Consider the following 17658-nt stretch of genomic DNA (forward strand, 5'->3'; position numbering starts at 1 on the left):
GGCACACACAGGTCATTGAACATCCGTATGGCACAAATGCCCAAGACTTAAGAACCAGAACTGTCCCAAGAACTCTTCCAAGTGGAAACTGACTCACAGAGGGGTTTCACGGCTTGCGCTGGGACACAGAGCAAGGGTCTCCTCACCGAGCTTCGGTTTGATGCTCAGGCCAGGACTGAGGAGCCTCGTGGCCCAGAACACGTGGCATCGTATGGCAGGAGTGACCAAGTGCTCAAGTTCTTCCGTGGGAAAGATCCAAGACTCAGACAACCTCAGGAAAAGGGAGTTTATTTCGGACTTAAGGAAAATGAGAATCTTAAGCGAACCGTCGGTAGCCCCCTGTCAGCGGGTGTCTCTATAGCAGAACCCAGTGCCCTCCGCTAACGAGGTTGAACTCCTCCTTCTCAGGCTTCTCCAAGAGCCTTTTGCACAGGCACCTGCTCCCAGGGACCTCCCTTCTTAAGACCCTGAGTTGAAATGCTCAAGACTGACAGAAATCTGATTGGCCAGTTCAGGCCGGGCCTCCCTGACTGGGCGGAGCTTCTGTTCTAAGCCAGCTCATAGGCAGAAGCTTGTCGGCCTATGGGTGGGCTTGTGTCAGGCACCCAATCAGCTAGGAGCAGGGCCTATAAGTGCTGGCTCGGCGTGCTCGCCTATCAGGGACCTGGGAAGGAATCCTTTGCTCGCCGGGGTTGCTACTGTGAGAGGAAGGTTGTGGCAGGCATCACAGGTGTGATCTATGCCAGGGACGGAAGGATAAGAAGTAGAGAGGTGATGGGGAGAACCGAGGAGGAAGAGGTCAGCTGTGTGAGTTTGTGTTTGTGCTGCGGGGAGGACTGCGGTGAAAAAAGACGAGGCTCTTGCTGGAATGGGCATGCTGGAGCCTAGTGAGCCTGGGGCTTCGCCTCTCTGAGTCTTGACCTCAGAAGAGGACGATGGCCCCTGTGTAAAGGCAGCCGGACACAGGGAGTCCAAGCAAGGTGGTCCCAGATAGTTCACTACAGGGAATAGGATAGGGGTGCCAAGCGAGTTGCCCTTCTGGACGCAGCATGCCAGCCCCCTGAGTTGTGGAAGAGATCTCTCCAAGAGAGGTCTAGACTCCCTGTGACAGCCTCAGAACCAGCCACTAAGAGAGGTTTACTTCCCAGAAGCATGCCTTATGAATCCATGAAACCACAATGGAAAGATCCAGCCAGTGTCTGCTTTCCCCGGGGGGGATTCGCATCACAAATTGGGCCACAGTGGAAAGGACGCAGTAGCTAAGTATTCTGAGGTCACAAGAGATCCCAAGGGCGAAGTGACAGGGCCACTTTGTCTAGCCATCCCGTAATACTGAAGCTTGAAGTTCGGGCTCATTAACGGATGCAGAGTTTCTCTCCAAAGGAAGCAGAAAGGACCCTTGAGGCATAGGGGATTGGTCACCTGGATGAGGGAGGAGAGAGCACCGCAAGTACAGGGAAGAGCATGTGCAAATGTGTGGGGGCATGAGGGAGCTGCTGGTGGCTCAGTAGGACCACTGGGAGGGTTCTAGGAGGGAATGTTCCAACATGATGCCAGGGGAGCAAGAGCCAGGCCAAGAAGTGGTGCGGAGGGCAGCATGGAGCCATGGTGGGCTTTAAACAAGGGGCAGCAGAGCCATATGGTTTGTGGTTCAGAGAGAGCGCTCTGGCTGCCCTGTGGAGGATGGGCAGGAGGGGGTGGGACTGGGGCAGGAAGCCCAGTGAGGTGGACAGGGTGAAGATCCCTGGAGAACCCCGAAAACTCTCCCTAAAGAGTCCTTGCAGGGCTCCAGAGGAGGGATGCTTTAAAGGCAAAAGCCATGGGACTCCGTGACAGCTGAGGGGAGTCACAGTGTCCTCACCCACTGCAATTCCTGGCTTGAGCCACAGGACCAGGGAGCAGCAGTTGCCATTTGGAAATGAATGCCCGAATGGGCAAGGCTGGGTGGGGGCCCTCAGGGCAGGGATGTCCAGGGGGCAGCAAGCCTTGAGGACAAAGAGTCCTCACCCGGGCCTGGCACAACAGTGGGCAGCAGTCTGCCTTGTTTGTCTACACCAAGTGAGCCGGGTCCTGCTCCTGCAGCTCTTGGAGAGACACATAGGCATCGGTGTTCAGGGTCAGGCAGGAGGCAGGGGTTCCGACCTGGCCTCGCCCGGGGGGTCTAGCCCAGGGGAAGCCGATCCCCTCCCTGGGGCCAGGGGCCGGGACCTCCTCTCTTGCTTCTCCCAGGGCACGCTCCAGCGGTGGCTGGCTGTCCCCCGGGTCAGACGCTCCTGGGTTGGGAGGCACCAGGGCCTGGGGGGCCCAGTCTCGGGGAGCTCCCTCCTGCAGAGAGGAGGGCAGCTTCTCTTCACAGGCTCCAGTGCCCCTAGCCATGGTGTTGGAGGCGCCGGGGCCACCCAGGAGCCTGGGAGAGAAGAGAAGCAGGTCATCCCCCGGGGGGAAGGTGCAGTAGGCATCGTCTTCTGCTGGCAGGGGTGGCAGGGGTGGCAGGGGTGAGAGGAGAGACCCCTCAGGTGCCCCAGCCCCGCCATCCTCGGACTCTTCTGTGCAGGGGTCATAGCTGAAGTACACCTGGCAGGCCTCGATCTCCAGAGCGTCCGGGAGTTGGAAGAAGAAGTAACCTTGGTTGGTGAAGCAGCTGGTCAGCGAGTGGCCGCTGGTCTCGGCCGAGGGTGAGGGCCCCTTCTGCTGCAGCAGGAGCAACTGTGTGGCCTTGGTGTCCCGGTCCAGCACCTCCAGTGGGGAGATCTCGGGTGCCTGGGTATTGGGACTGAAGGATGACGAGGGGAAGGGCGAGGAGAGCCACTTCTGCCAGGAGAGAGAACAGATGGAAGGTGAGTAGGACGCCTCCTCCTCCAGAATCTCAGCAACAGCTTCTCATTACGGTCTCCTCAGAGCTTCCACCTCCAGGAAGGCCTCCCTGACTACACCCCACCCCACCCCCACACACCAGCTTGCAGAATGCTCTCGGTCAGCCTGGAGAGGGTGATTCCTGTAGGTGCCCAGGGGATGTGTTGTTTCGATGAGGATTGTTTATGGTGCTGTGAGCCTGGCACCACACGAGGCACCAGGCAAAGGGTGCATCAGGAAGGGACTAGCCCCAGTGTGTGAGTCCACAAACCAGGGTCAAAGCTGAAAGGGCCCCGAATGGAGCCCATCTTGTCCACCTTACAGATGCCCAGACGGGGGCCGTCTCCTAGCCCTGAACATACAGCCGGCTCTCTGACAAAATCTCTGGAGGGCGCAGATGGTCCTGACATTTTCTGGCCACTCCTCCCCCCCCCCCCCGTGATGTGCAGCCCCCTCCTGCCACACTGTCCCTCCACAGAGAGAAGAAAGTACCCGCCAGAGCCCTTCCCAGTAGCTCCAGAGTCCGGAGAGCCCTGGTCCTCACTGACCGTGTGACCCTGGGCAGGTCACTGCCCCTCTCTGAGCCTCAATCCCACAACACTTAGCCCCCTCTTTCCTAACTTCCTTATTGTGAGTAGGAAAATGTCAGAATAAGAAACTGAAGGCAGAACTCCCTGGCCCAGGGTAAAAGGCAGACCACCCACAGAAGCGAAAGGGACAGTAGGCCCTCAGGGGGTGTGATGGGGACCCAACAGCCCTCTGTCCTGGGAGCCCTCAACTGCTGGACTGGCGTCCCCTGAGCACACGGACCAGGCGCATTGGGCTCCTCCTACACTCCTTCCCTCCGCTAGGCTGGGAAGAGAGGGAGAGAGCAGGCTCTGGGTGGGGGGTGGGGAGGAGGTCCAGCCCTGGAGGAGTCAAGGGAGGAGGGGAAGGGCTGTGCAACCAGAAGGAGAGGCCGGGGCCGTGACCAGCCCTGCCTGGTGTGCCAGGGCCTTGCCGGCCCCTCTCAGAGGGTCAGCTACTTCCTGGGCCTGGGCTTCCGTCCTCAGTGCCCTGAAGTTGGGGGGACGGGGCAGGGAGGCAAGTGCAAGGAGGAACACATCCCCCTTCACACACACACACTTACACACTGGCACACATATCCCCAGGTCTCCTGGACAGAGCAGTGGGCCTTGTGGCCTGGTAGCTAGAGGTCCTGGGGTAGGGAGAGAGGAGCAGACCTCCCACCCAGATGCAGAGGAGAGGGTAGGGTCCCTTTGACCCTACCCCCACCACATTGTGCATCCCACGGCTTCCCTGGGATCTACCTTCCACACCCCAGGTCTGGGGCAAGCATCTAGACCTGGGATGACCACATGGGAAGACAGAGCAGTTGGTACCTCTCTAGGATGGAGCCCACTCCCAGCTCAAAAGGTCCTAGTCCCATAGAATCAGAAAGTTTTCACTCGGGAAGAGGACTAAGGATGCATCCAGTCCAGCCTCCAACCAGGAGTCCCTTCTGCTATATTTCTGACATATAGTCAGCCAAGATTTGCTAGAATGCCTCTGTTGACAGGGAGGTCACTATCTTTAGGGCTTTAGGAAGAATTTTAAGGAGGTCCATTCCCTGACATCGAGAGAACTGTAGGCAAGCTATCCCCAAATCTTGGGAATTTTCCAAAGAATTCCAGAATTCTTTGGCTGTAATAGGGAACTCCAAAGCCAACTCTTGACATCTCTGGCCCAGTATGGCTTTCCAGCCCTTCCACACTCCTGCTGATCGCCCTCCACCCCGACCTCATCCTCCATCAAATCTAGAGAGCCGGTGGAGGGGAGGGGTGAGAGAAGCAGCCCACCACAGCCCCTTTCCGCCACAACACTTCCTTCCTGAAGCAAGCGTGGGCTCCGGGAGGGGAGGCGACTGAGGTTTAAATGGGGTTCAGGGTTACTACTCTCTGGGCCAGCACCTTCCCAGTGACTCTGCTTCGATTGATGAGAAGCACCTCAAAGAATTGTTACCATCAAGGATACAGTGTTGGAGCCTGCCCAGTGCTTTCTGCAGGGGGTGAAGAACCGCTGCCCATTAAGAGAGTCAGCACAAGGGGGGGCGGGGGGTGGGGGCGCTGCTCAGTCAACAGACCAGGGACCGAAATTCTAGCTAGGACCCCTTGAGCACTTACTACATGCCAACCAGTGATCTTGGGCCCATCCATGTAAGTAACACTTAGTAGGTTTCCCTCCCTGCTGCACAAGTGGGAAAGCTGAGCACAAGAGACATTCTATGACGCGCCCGAGGTCACACAGCCAGGAAGGGCTGGAGCCAGGATTAGAACCAGACTGTCTGGCTCAGACAGGAGGTACCATTCAGCCTGAGAATAGTGGTGCCCAAGCTGGGGAAAGGGACCCACACCCAGCCCAGAGGCTGCTCACTTTAGTATTTGTCTCCTGTCGCAAACCCACCACCTCCCCACCCGCCCACACCTCTGGCCGCCCCCCTGCCAGCCTGAGCCAGATGCCTCCTTCTCTCCGCCAGCTCCAGACTCCTACCTGGAAATCTCCTCCATGCTCTGACTTCAGCTGGGAAAAGAACTCTGACGGGTCTGGGATGTGGCACTTCAGAACCTTCTTTAGCCTGAACAGGAGAGGAGGAGGGAGGGAATGAGGATGAGAAGGGAAAGGGGCCATGGTGTCCCGCTGGCACCCCACTGCCCTGAAGGGAGGGTACAGAGCCATTCCGCATTCATCTGTTCGATCAGTACGAAGTAAATGTCCAGTAAGGGAAGGTGGGGGCCTGGGGACACAAGAATGGCAGACAGAGAAGGTCTCTTTCTGACATTCTACTGGGGAGACAGACACGAACCAAGTGTGCAACATGACCATTCATTCTGTGGACACAAAGCAGGGGTCCGTGCAAAAGAAGGATGTGGGGGTGGGGGACCATAGGAGCCCGAGTGGTCAGGGACTACACAGAGCCAAATGTTTGGAGTAGAGTGAACAAGGAACAAGGAAGCAGGAGGTAGGAAAGAGACCAGATTCTGTGTCTTCATGTCCAGACTGTCATGGATGGTCGTTCAGGTTGTGCACTGCCCAAGGGCACCGGTTTTAGGGGGGTAGTGAATGGGTGCTGAATTCCAGCCCATGCTCTGCTTGCCACACTGAGTGCCCCAGTATGCATCAGCCTCAAAAATATGGTCATAGCCTCAAGGACCCAGAAAGCCTGGCTGCCCCCCAGTTAGATGTTCAGGCTCAGGTGAGCCCTCTCCTCCGCCCCTGCTGGTCTCCAACCACACTTGCCTCCCTGAACTCTCAGTTGCTGTAATGCTGCTTTGCATTACCCATGTAGGGCCTTTGCACACCCTGTTTCCTGTTTGCCTATGCACTCCCCATCCCCTCCCCATGCCTGGTTAGCTCCTCCTTTCAAGGGAATCATCACTTCCTTAGGCATGTTTCTGCTGGCCATCCCCCAGCGGAGGTTCCTCTCCCTGTGGCCTACTTCCAATCCATCAAGTACCTTCCTTTACCCTTTTATCATGGTGTGTCATTGTACTTTCATATGATTTATAAACATCTGCCTTCTTCCACGTGACCATGAGCTCCATGAAGATGCGACCGCATGTATGTAGCCTGCCCTTGTATTCCCAGCACTCGGTACCAGGCCTGCCACTGAGCTGGGGCTCGACAAAGGGACCTAGAGAGATCCCCGAGGACACATACACATAGAGACAGCAGGCATTTGCACACACGCATACACACATATGTGCACACACATACTCAGAGTCATGCTCTGGGCGGGGTCTCCATGGGGCTCTCCCTCCCCGGCTCCCCTCAGGCTGGTTCCCTGGGGTTCCGTCTTTGGGGGTTGGTGCCAGGGAAAAGCTAGGTATCAGGCAGGGAGGACTGTGGGGAGGGCAGAGGGAGCACGGGTGTGTCTGAGCAGGGGTCTGAGCCGAGGGCCTGAGCACTCAGGGGGTGTGTGTCAGATGAGAGCACGAAGGAGCAGGAAAGGAGGGCTCTTACCACGGTCCGATGTACGGACAGTTGGCCAATAAGTAGACCAAGACGAGAAAGACGAAGACGCTGCTGATGCCCACGATGACATGGCCAAACCAAGGAAAGGGCAGAGTCCGCTCTCCTGAGGCCACCCAGGGGCGGGTGGAGAAGCGGGAAGAGAGGTTAGAGAAGCACCCCCGCTCGCCCAGATCCCTCTAGCATCCCCCACCCCCTGCAGCCACCCTGGTGCCTAGGGACTGGCTGATCTCTGACCCAAGGCCTTGGCAGGTCCCGGCTGGCCCAGGAGACCTGCCGTGGGAGCTGACAAGGGGCATCGCGTGCCTCATCACAGCAGGTCTGCCAGGTAGCACAGTACCCACTTTACAGATGCAGAAACTGAGGCTTCCGGATGCGAGCAGCCCACTCCGACCACACTGCTCACTCTGCAGGGTCACAATGAGTGGGCTAACCATAGCAGGTGAGCCCAACTCGAGCTGAGCCCTGTACCCCAGTCCCAGGCCTCCCCCACCAGCCGCCCTCCAGGCCACACCCCAGCCATCCCCTCCGGTCTGAGCTCCGTCCCACCCCTTCTCTCTCCTGGTACCTGCAGGCCTCGTCCTGAAGGCCAGGGGCTGACTCCAGGGACTCCAAGCTTTGTGACTGCCTAGGTGGGCCCTGACCCGCACTTGAAATTCATACAAGGTGCCCGGAGTAAGTGTCTCAAGGCAAATCCATTGCTGGTTTTGCCTGAGGATCAGCACGGAGGCCTCCTGGGGCAGAGAGAGGCGGGGGGCTGTCAGAGTGGAGGGGGGCCCACAGCCCACCTCACCTCCCATGGCAGGGACTGGCTGGGAGGCTGAGTGGGTGACGCCTGCATTCCTTCCTGCCAGCTCCTCCCCTGCCCCTCTCCCCCCGCATCCCTGACTACTCAGCCCCAAACCCCAAGGGCATCCTGAACCCCTCCCTCTCACTCACCATCCATGCACAGAGCTGCACGGACAGGTGACTTCCCAGGGCCTCTGAAATCTCAGAGGATAGTCACCTGCCTCTTGGCTATGTAAACTCTAGCCCTGGCATCTGCCACCAGCTGGAACCCCAGGGCTGTCGGGGGGCACATACAGGGCGGGGAGGCCAGAGCAGGCAGGACAGGGGAGGAGCAGGAGCCACCTGGGGACTACCGTGACTTTGCTGACATGAAGCTTGGACAGGGTGACCAGGACTGGAGGGAGGAGTCGGGGCAGGTGGGGACCAAGCCATGCACTCACCTCCCAGCTGTGGCCTGGGGACCTTGTCCGGGCCTCAAACTCCAGGTAACTTTCAATGTAGTGGGAGGACTGCGGGACTTTCCAGGTTATGTTGCATTTGTGGGTCCCGACATGGGTGATTTGGAGTAAGTCGGGGGCCATCAGGCGAACTGGAGGTGAGAGAGAGGAAGAGACAGTGACCCCGGGGGATGCTGGGTCACAATGCCATGCCAAGGGGATAACGTTCAGACACGCCCCCATCTCTACCTTTGCACCTGCTCCTTCTCCCTCCTGGGCACCCTCCCCACCCCCAGAAACCCTCACCTCCTTGGAGAAGCCTTCTTGTACCCCCTAACCTGTTTTATTTTCCTGCCCAGCACTTAGCCCCACCTGACACATCAAATATTTATTTGGGGTTCTTTGTTCATTTTCCATCTTGCCCAGCAGACCGTGTGCTCACTGAGGGCAGGGGATGTGTTCTCCGACGTATTCTTGGCGCCTGGAGCCATTACCTGATTCAAGCACCTGATAATCTGCTGCATGAAAACAAGCGAAGGCCTCTGTTCTCTGCCTCCAGAATCGATCCGAGAGCTTTACAGGAATCGTCTCATGTCATTTAATTGAATCTCAGGATCCTTATAGGATTATAAGATTTAATAATTCTGAAATTAAACTGACCTAAGTTTTTCTAAGTTTGGGACTCTTGAACTACACGAATAACACTATTCGTGGGCATGTGTTAAGCAGTCAGAGACTCACAGACTCCTTATGGCAACCCCGGGTCCAGCCAATAACTGATTCTCCCCATTCTTGATGGGCAGACTGAGGCTCAGACGTGTGAAATGATATTCTGGGCAAACCCCACTCAGTTAAGTCAAGGCTGCATTGAGCACCCTGTCTAGATCTCGCGCTTTCTCCCTTATATGGTCTGGCGATGGGGCCAGGCATGCAGTCATTCAAAAACCTTCCCAGAGCACTGCCCAGATAAGGCTTGGTGCTGGGTACTTGGAGTAGAGACTTAGGGAAGATAGATGTTCTGCCCTCGGGGAGCTCACAGCCCAGTGAGGGAGACAGTCCCCAAATCAGGCAGTAAGGACCCTGAAAAAACATAAACACCCTGAAAGAGGAGGTACGAAGGGCTGGGAGAGTCTGGGAAGGCTTCCTGGTGGAGGTGACTCTTCACTGCGCCTTGAAAGGTGAGGGGGAACTTTTCTGATAGGAAGAGCCTTCTCGGCTGTGGCACCCACAAACGCAAGGGCTCAGAGGCATGAATGGGCAAGTTGAATTCAGAGAGCTGGCCTTTGGTTGTGACAGGAATACAGGCCAGGAGAGGAGCAGCGCTCGACTGGGAAGCCCGGGCCAGATGCTGAGTATCAGGGGAAGGAGCCAGAACTGCAGCCTGAGGGCAGTGGGCAGTGAGAGATCACACGTGGATATGGAAAGAGACTGGATCTGGGAGGGTCCCAGAGGGAAAGACAGGATGGAGGGTTCCCAGCCCGCCCCAGTCCCCCTACCCTTCCCAGTTCCTCACTCACGACTCTCAAAGGGCTTGAAGTCCTGGGTCATCAGTGTCCTCCACCTCCCCGCTTCGTGGCATATCACGCTCATTTTGACAATGTCAGCCGCGGTCAGACTCTGAGCCTGCAAGAGGAGGACATGGTAGGGATGGGGTATGGGTGGTGGGGACGATAGAAGAGAGGAAGACCAAGACCACAACAAAAGTGGGGCCCCTCCATGAGCCCCTCCGGCTAAGGCTGGGGTCGGCAGGCTTTTTCCATGAGGGGGCAGAAAGTAAATATTTCTAGCTTTGCAGGTCAAACGGTCTCAGTCGCAACTACGCAATTCTGTTGCTGGCCTGTGAAAACCAACCAGAGACACCATAGGAGAATGGCATGGCCGTGTGCCAATAAAGCTTTATTTACAAAAACAGGCAGCAAGCAGAGTTTGATCCGTGATCTAAAGTGAAGTGAGCCGCCTTGAAAGGGAGGGAGTTCCCTTTCAAAGAGGCATGCAAACAGGATGAGCCCCCAAGAGAAGGCAGGTCTGAAACTGTACCTGTGTAACAGATTGGAGTGTGACAGCCTACCTCTCCCCACTCCCACACCCTGGCTTTTGGGGAAGGAAATGGGCACGTGGCAAGCCTCTCCTGCGGGCAGGCACTATTCGGGCGCCTTAGGCATTTCTCTAGCTGATGGTCAGAGCAAACCATCCTCATAATGCAGGTGAGTGGCCCAAAGTCACGCACTGGTCAGCAGGGGATCTGGATTCAAAGCCAGGCCTCTGTAACCGCTGTCCCCACAGAGACACAGCCTGAGGCTGACCAAGGGCTGTAGAATGAGCATCTTACGGCAGCCTCCTCCCTGTGCAGAAGAGCGCCCTGTGGGAGGAAAGTCTGATGCATGTCCCCTCCAGATCTGTGCTCTAGGTTCTGAGGTGGTGTTTTCAGGTCCAGGACTCAGGACACAGTCCCTCTGACCTACCTGCCACAGGGCCCACAATGAGTGAAACTTGAACTTGACCGTATGAGTCCCCAGAGCTAGGAACAATTCCTCCCTCTCCAACCCAAGGACGCTGCCCCTTGCTGTGTCTGGCTGTTGTAGGGGCCTGATGTTTCCAGATAATGATAATATCGTCATTATTACTATGATCGTAGTCCTTATAAAGATGCCAGGAATATATTGTGTTGGGTTCATCCTCTGTCCATGCACTCTTCTGCGTGCTGAACACACATTCTCTCATTTAACTCAACACCCTGTGAGACAAGCCCTATGTCTCTTCTCGTCCTGCAGCCGAGAAGGCTGAAGCTCAGAGAGGCTAGGGCTTTGCCTGAGGTCACACAGCGAGGAAAAGGTGGGGCCAGGGTCCAAAGGCAGACCCTCCGCAGAGCTCACAGGGAGAGGCATGGCCATCTGACTCCAGACGTGTGAGCCTATCTCCACATTCTCCTGCCCCTTAAGAGTGGGTATGACCTGATGACGGCGGGAAAAGGTGATCTGGGCAACCCTATTGCCCGCTGCTGCCAAGGACGGCGTGACCAACAGTAATTTGATGCCCATGCATGGACGTGGCCACATGCCCATCTAGATGGTTCAGTCCCAGCTCTGCCCCTCACTGGCAGGGCCTCTCTGAGCCTCAGTTTCCTCTCTAGTAAGAAAGGGACAGTGCTGGAGCCCATCCACGAAGTCCCCAGGATCCACAGACCTCAAAGTCAAGTGCATGCTCTGCTCTGGGCACGGTGTTTAGTGCTTTAACACAAAGAACAGCTCTACGAGGCAGGTGCTGTCATTCTTGCCACTTCAGGAAGGGAAGCCTACAACCAGCAGTTGCCTGATGTCACCCAGTGGGTGTTACAGTGGAACCGGGACCAGGCACCCAAACCTTCAGCTCCAGGATCCACACTTTTAAGCCCATGCTGCCTTGCACTTACCAAGACCTTGGAAGACTCAGAGGGGGTGTTGTTACGGCTGGGCACCCCTCCCCACACCTGATAAAGAGTACAGAAGTGTCGCGGGACCCACAAAGCATGGGGAGAAAAGTGGGGCAGAGGCGGAATGATGGAGCCCCTCGGACCACAGATCTCTCAAGCCTCAGTCAGCCCTGAGTTCTGGCCTTTGGATGCCGCCCTGCTTCCTTCTACCTCTCTTGCCCCGGGGCAGCCTGCTGTGCGTCTCGGCTGTAGCCAAAGCCACTGGGCTCTCTGGGCCCTGCTCTGCCCTGGAAGCTCCCCGCCCCACACCTGCCCTCCCCTGGGCTCTCTTCTCGGCTCTCAGTACTCACATCTGGGGATCCAAGAATCAGGTGACAGACCCAGAGCGCCGGGCTCAGTGGGAGCAGCTCGCAGGATCTGTTCCAAGGCCTTTCAAGGCAAAAGAACCTCCTTAGGACAAAAAGAGGGACCCCCCAGAGCCAGCCCTCGGGATGGCCCCACCCCTGCAGCAAGGCCAGTCTGTGCAGGCTCTATGCCAACCTCCGTAGAGACCCCCATCCCCGCATCTGCTCCCCTCCCATCACGAGCACCTCTTCCTGTCCTCCCCAGCCTGGCCTCACAGTAGCCACAGTGATCTTCTAGAAGCAAACAGTGCAGGACATGTCGGCCTCCCCACCTGAAGCCCTCCCGAGTCTTCCCTCGGGGCTGGAAGGGGCCCTTGCAACCCTGTGGAATCATTACCCACCCAAGACCACGGCCAAACCCAAAGCCACCTTTGCTGTTGCCATCAAGATGCACAGATCACAGCAGCCCCTTCTCTGACTCCCTCCCAGCCCCCAGAATCCCAACCATGCCCAGGCCCCTGTTTCCACAGCTGCCCTAGATGTCTCTCCGAAAGCTTAGGGAACCCCCTGTCTTCCCCTGCCCCTTGCTTCTGAAGTCGACTAGTCTTGATCCATCAGTCTCACAGCCCAGTGTCCCCAAACTACCCTGTGTAGCTCATCTCCAGCCCCTTCCCTGTAGCCTGGACCCCCATTCCTCACTCCCACCCTGGTTCCAGGAGTCTAAATATCCAGCCCCTTTGTTTTCCAGACTTCAGGGACACCAAGAGTCTGTGGGTCCTATCAATCCAGATTCTCAAAGTGCAACATCTTAGAGTCTGCCAGGAAGGAGTCCCAAGAGTCTAAGATTATAGGAACACCCCACCACCACTACCCCGCACACCAATCCCGAGATGCTGCCTTCTTGCTGGTCAACCCCACACTCACCGTCTATCTGGCCAAGCATGGATCTTGCAGGACGAGGCCTGCGGGTCCCCGTCCCAGCTCCAGGCACAGGAGATGTTGGCTTTTGAGTTGTAGAAGCATGTGAGCTTGGGGGTGTCTGCTAACAAGATGAGGCATGAGTGGCTGGCCGCAGAGGGGCCAAGGGAGAAGGTGGACGCCTGATCTCTCGTCCCGTTGCCCTCGCCTCCCTCCTGCCCCTGCTGAAGGACCTCTGCCCAGAAGCGGGGTTCCTGAAAGGGGTTCTACAAGGGTTGGCCGCCTTCCCAAGAGAAAGAACAGCTATCCAGATGCCAAGGTCCTCACCATCTGTCGCTGTGAATCCCTGAGGGATGGCCAGGGCCAGGGGGAAGACAAGGAGGGACAGATAGCAGGACAGAGCCGGCACTGCCATCACATCCACGGGTGGGAGCTGGGGAAGAGAGCCCTGGGGGAAAGAAAGGGGGAGAAAACACAAGTGAACACCTGCTCCAGGTCCCTGGTCGCTGCGAGAGGCGGGCCGAGCCCTGCCCATCTCAGGGTGGCCCGTTCTGCTCTGCCAATACCATCCAGCCTCAGGGCCTTTGCACCTGCTGGTCCCTCAGCCCCACACATGCTCTCTTCCTTTGGGGATTTGGGGTACCATACATTGTCAGGGCTCAGAGGGCTCTCTGAGAGAGCCCATGCCCTTGTTCAAAAGCTGGGGAAACTGAGGCCCAGAAAAAGGAAAGATTCGCTCAGGTCCACACAGGGAGACCAGCACAGAGCTGGGATTACAGCTCACCTCTTCCCTTCCCTGCTGCCCCTTAGTCACACCTAAAACCATCATCAGGAGGCTCCTAGAAGCCAGGCTATGCTCCGTTCTTTAAATAAAGCAGCAAAAACTCTACTGGAGATCCTCTCATTATCTGCATTTTCAGATAGGGAAACTGAGGCACGGGGACGTAAAATAAACTGCCCAAGATCACAGAGCTGATCAGAGGCAGGTGTGGAATTCAAGTCAGGGCTGACCCAGGGCCCAGACAGTGGCTCCTGTAACTTCTCTGACTCTGTCTCCCCCCACCACTGAGATGGGCGACACGCTCAATACTCACGGACTAAGTCACAGCAGTACTCGGGGGTGTACTGAGCATTCCCACTGTGCCCAGCAATTTACGTATACTAGATCCTCTTCTCTCCCCGGAGGCTAGGGGCTGGGTGCTTGTATTATCCCCTTACACAGATGAAGAAACAAAGGCTCTGAGTCCTTCACCCACCAAGGTCACGTGTGCAGAAGAGGCAGAGCTGGGATTTCATCCCCCGCTCACTCGCCCACAGAGCCTGTTCCCTCACATCCTTCGGCCCTGCCCAGACCCTGTCCCAAGCACTGGTCCCAGAGGTAAGGTCACCAGCCCTCCACCCCTGGAGTTGAGGAATCAGGGCCCAGCAAGGGCACAGGCCAACTGTCAGGTGTCTGGCTTGAGTTTGAAAAGGAGTCCCCTGCCCAGCATCCTCACAGGAGGAGAAGCTCCCCAGTGGGGATAGGGGATGGGGGCTGGTTGCCTTTTTCCTTGGGGACCCCCCCACAGCACAGGGCACAGCGTTGAGACCCTCAAGGGGTCCAGTAAGTCCCCTCTGTGCCCCCCTACTCACTCAGTCATGGCCTGGGAGCATGGGTACTATCTGCCCCCTGGAGGGTGCCGCCCCTGGCCAACACCAGTCGGCAAGGCAGGCCCATGCCCAGGACAGGACCTGGTATAGAGCTTCAGGATGACAGGAGGAGATTCGGGGCAAAGGCATACAAGATCACAGGAAGGTCAAGGCCAAACCACAGCCCCAGCCGCGGCGAGCCAGCTGGAGCAGAAACACCGTCTACAACGAGTTCCCCACCACTCATAGCAGAAAGGGCGCAGCGATGTACATCATGATTGCAAAGGGCACAGAGAGGGGAGTGTGGGCTGTTCCTGAGCCGGTCGGGGCAGGGAGAGCTCCAGGACGGCGCTGAGGCTGCACCCTCCGGCCAGGCAGGGAACTGAGGCTCGGGGAGGTTAAGGAACCTGCTCAAGGCCACAGGCCCAGCCTCAGGGAGAGCAAGGAGGACCTCTGAGTCCTAAGCCCCATGAGCCCTGGGTTCGCACGCACACCCACACTCCCTGCCCTTCATGGGGGCACCCTGAAGGGTTCCAGGAACCCTGGAAGGTAGCTGTCGTCACCCCCACCACCCCCGCGACAGATGCCAAGACTGATCTCAGCGCTGCCCCGGGAAGCTGGACTCAAAGCCAGTCAATGGATTCCAAGTGAGGAGATGACAGTGATGATGACAACGGTGATGACGGTGACAGGGCTGAGGATGGGAATGGTGACAGGGCTGGTGACTAATACTCGACTCTCATTCTGTGCCCAGGTCCTTAGCACTCAGCAGATATCACCCCACTTCGTCCCTGCGGCAACCCTGGGAGGAGCTACCGTTATGACTCTTTTCCTCAGATGAGGAGGCTGAGGCCAGTAAGCCTCTCGCCCAGGCCAGCGTGGGGCCGAGCCGGGGGTTGAACTGGGTCAGTACTGCCTGATTTCCCGCCACTGCTGGGGCTGAAACTGTGGGCCACAGGGCGCTGGGGGCAGGAGGCGTGGGGGTGGGGGGGGACAGGGGGCGGTGGTGTGAGGACCAGAGGCAGGAGCTCCACAGCCAGACCAGTAGCTGTGATGGGCAGCATCTCGCCTCATCCTCCTGGCCACCGACCCCCAACACACAAGGTGGTGGGCGGAGGGGCGGGGAGCTGGCCTCTTGCTGTTTAACTCCAGAAGCATCTCCCCAGGTGGGTTCGGAATCCAGGCTGTAGGGCTAGGAGGGGGCACCCTCAGAAATGGCTCTGGCCCCCAGCCACCCCCCGCTGAGGTCTCCAAACACAGTTCAGGACAGGAGGCCTTGTCCCCCGGGAGAAAGGCCAGCCGCAGAGATGGAATCCTATCCACTCTAGTGGTGCCTGGAGACACTACAGACCTGTCTGCTCACACGGCCAAGGGAGGGACCATCTGGACTCAAACCCGCCAGTCTGTGCCCCCCGCCCCCGCTGCCACCCAGGGCTCCCAGAGAGGAGACAACCCCACTTCATCGCCAGGTCTCAGAGGGGCCCCTCCCTCGCCTCCCACCCCAAAGCCTCTTGAGGAGCACTTTACACGGGGATGCCTCCCCAACATGGGTCCCATTCCACAGCCGCCCGGCGGGAGCTCGCGTGTCCCCCTCCCCCACAACCCAGTGTCCTCCATCCGGGGCTCAGCTGGCCTCCCCTCTCCCAGTCCTCCTGCCTCTTTCCTCACCCCTTCTGGGCTAGGACGCCCCTTATCCCAGAGCAGCCCCCAGCTTCCCCAGGGATGGGCTGGGAAGGAGGGGTAGCCCAGAACTAGGGACCAGCTTTTTCTTCAAGGCCAAAACCCTCATCAGGACCTGCCTCATCCTGGAGGGATTTCAAGATAAGGTTGGGGGCCAGGCGGGCTGGGAGATGGAAGTTCCAGCGGAACCTCCTGGGGCATCGAGGAGATGAGAGCTGGAAGCTGTCCCTTGACCTTCGCTTCGGGCCCCAGGCTGCTGGCAGGGCCGGGAGGGAGACCCCAGGTCGCTGGGAACCAGGCAGCGGCAGGGTGAGGGCAAAGTCACCTGGCTGAGACATGGGGCCGCAGTGCGCTCTCTCGGGATCTCTCCGCTGCCATCTCCCCCGGAGCCCAGCTCTGACTCCCTCCAACTCCGGCAGCCCAGGTAGCAGCTGGCTGAGGAGGCCGGCACAGATGAAAACCCCAGGGCCAGCCCACTTCCTGTGCAGAGGATGGAGGGGGCAAGGCCTGGGGTGGGGACAGGAGAGATCAGGCTGGTGAGAAACTCTGAAACTCCTGAAGCACCTAGGGGCCCGATAAAGATCTCCCTCCTCCGCTGGGGGGAGGTGGGACCGTGTGGGTGTCTTGGCAGCCGACACACTCACACATGCTCTCTCGCGCGCTCACACACGTACACGCGCACACGCCCGGTCCCTCTCATATGGGTGCCTTGTGGCACGTAGGAGCCCGAGGGGTACAGCCCCTTCTTTTCTCCCCTCTACCACCCCAGCCCATCTCCTAGGGGGCCACTTCAAGCCTCTGACACCTTCATCCAGTCACACACAGACACACACACACACACACAGCCACTAACGAGTTCTTTGAGGTGTCCCCAGCGCTACTCACACCTATCCCACCACCTCTCAGAGACCCCCCTTTTCACCAGCCTTCCAGGGAACCCGCTACTTCATTTAGCTTTCAGAGAAGACTTTGCAAACACTTTGCTGGCGTCTTACTAAGCATTCTAGAACCTTCCTTTTCAAGTCATGGCTCCTAAGCCTTTCCTCCCCATCCACCCCGTGCTCAGGACTTTTTTTCAAATGATGAGAAACTGGGGGCCCCTTTTTAGAAAGGTGCACACCTGGTTAGGCTCAGCGTCCCGGGCCCAGGGGCCCGTGAAGTCCCATCCAGCATCCAGAAGCAGGAGCTCAGTGTTCTCTCTTTCTCCTGATTTTAATGACCCTGCTTCAGGGGCATTTTCTGATAAGCAGTTCCACGGAACCTGCCATCTGCATGGAAGGAAGTGTAGCATTGACAGCCTGGGAAGAGTCAGTGGGCTCCCTTCTGAGTAGAAACAGAAGCAGGAGGCCAGCGTCGCTGAGAAGAGTGGGACCTTCTTCAGAGCCGCAGAGTGACCCTCCCTTCCTGGGCATCAGTGTCCACCCGGCCGAAGGAGGCATGATGGTTCCAACCGTCCACCGCACAGAGAGGGCTCCCCAGCCCCTCCTCTCTCCCAGAGCAAGGCTTTCGTAGCAGGAGTAGCTCATCAGCACAACCACCACGAAGACGAAAAGAATAGCCAACATGTATTAAGCCTAGACTATTTCTGGAA

The 17658-nt window shown here is 57.8% G+C and overlaps 1 protein-coding gene across 4 annotated transcripts; it reads right to left on the reverse strand.

Moving 5' to 3' along the window:
- Positions 1-272: 272 nt before the first annotated feature.
- On the reverse strand, positions 273-16642 carry IL2RB (interleukin 2 receptor subunit beta). 4 transcript variants are annotated; one of them, XM_059186882.1, is made up of 10 exons: positions 16393-16642; positions 13086-13206; positions 12765-12882; positions 11847-11925; positions 9605-9710; positions 8091-8239; positions 7430-7595; positions 6853-6967; positions 5383-5467; positions 273-2811 (listed from the first exon to the last, which is right to left on the reverse strand). In XM_059186882.1, the coding sequence occupies exons 2-10, from the start codon at positions 13171-13173 to the stop codon at positions 2050-2052; spliced, it is 1668 nt and encodes a 555-aa protein (XP_059042865.1). In that variant the 5' UTR covers positions 13174-13206; positions 16393-16642; the 3' UTR covers positions 273-2049. The 4 variants fall into 4 exon arrangements, with proteins under 4 accessions (XP_059042865.1, XP_059042867.1, XP_059042866.1 ...); XM_059186884.1 differs by having other exon boundaries at positions 12765-12879; positions 16393-16540; XM_059186883.1 differs by lacking the exon at positions 16393-16642 and adding an exon at positions 13853-15232.
- Positions 16643-17658: the final 1016 nt, after the last annotated feature.

Source organism: Mustela lutreola, chromosome 8, assembly GCF_030435805.1.
Source record: "Mustela lutreola isolate mMusLut2 chromosome 8, mMusLut2.pri, whole genome shotgun sequence".
NCBI classification, from domain to species: Eukaryota; Metazoa; Chordata; class Mammalia; order Carnivora; family Mustelidae; genus Mustela; species Mustela lutreola.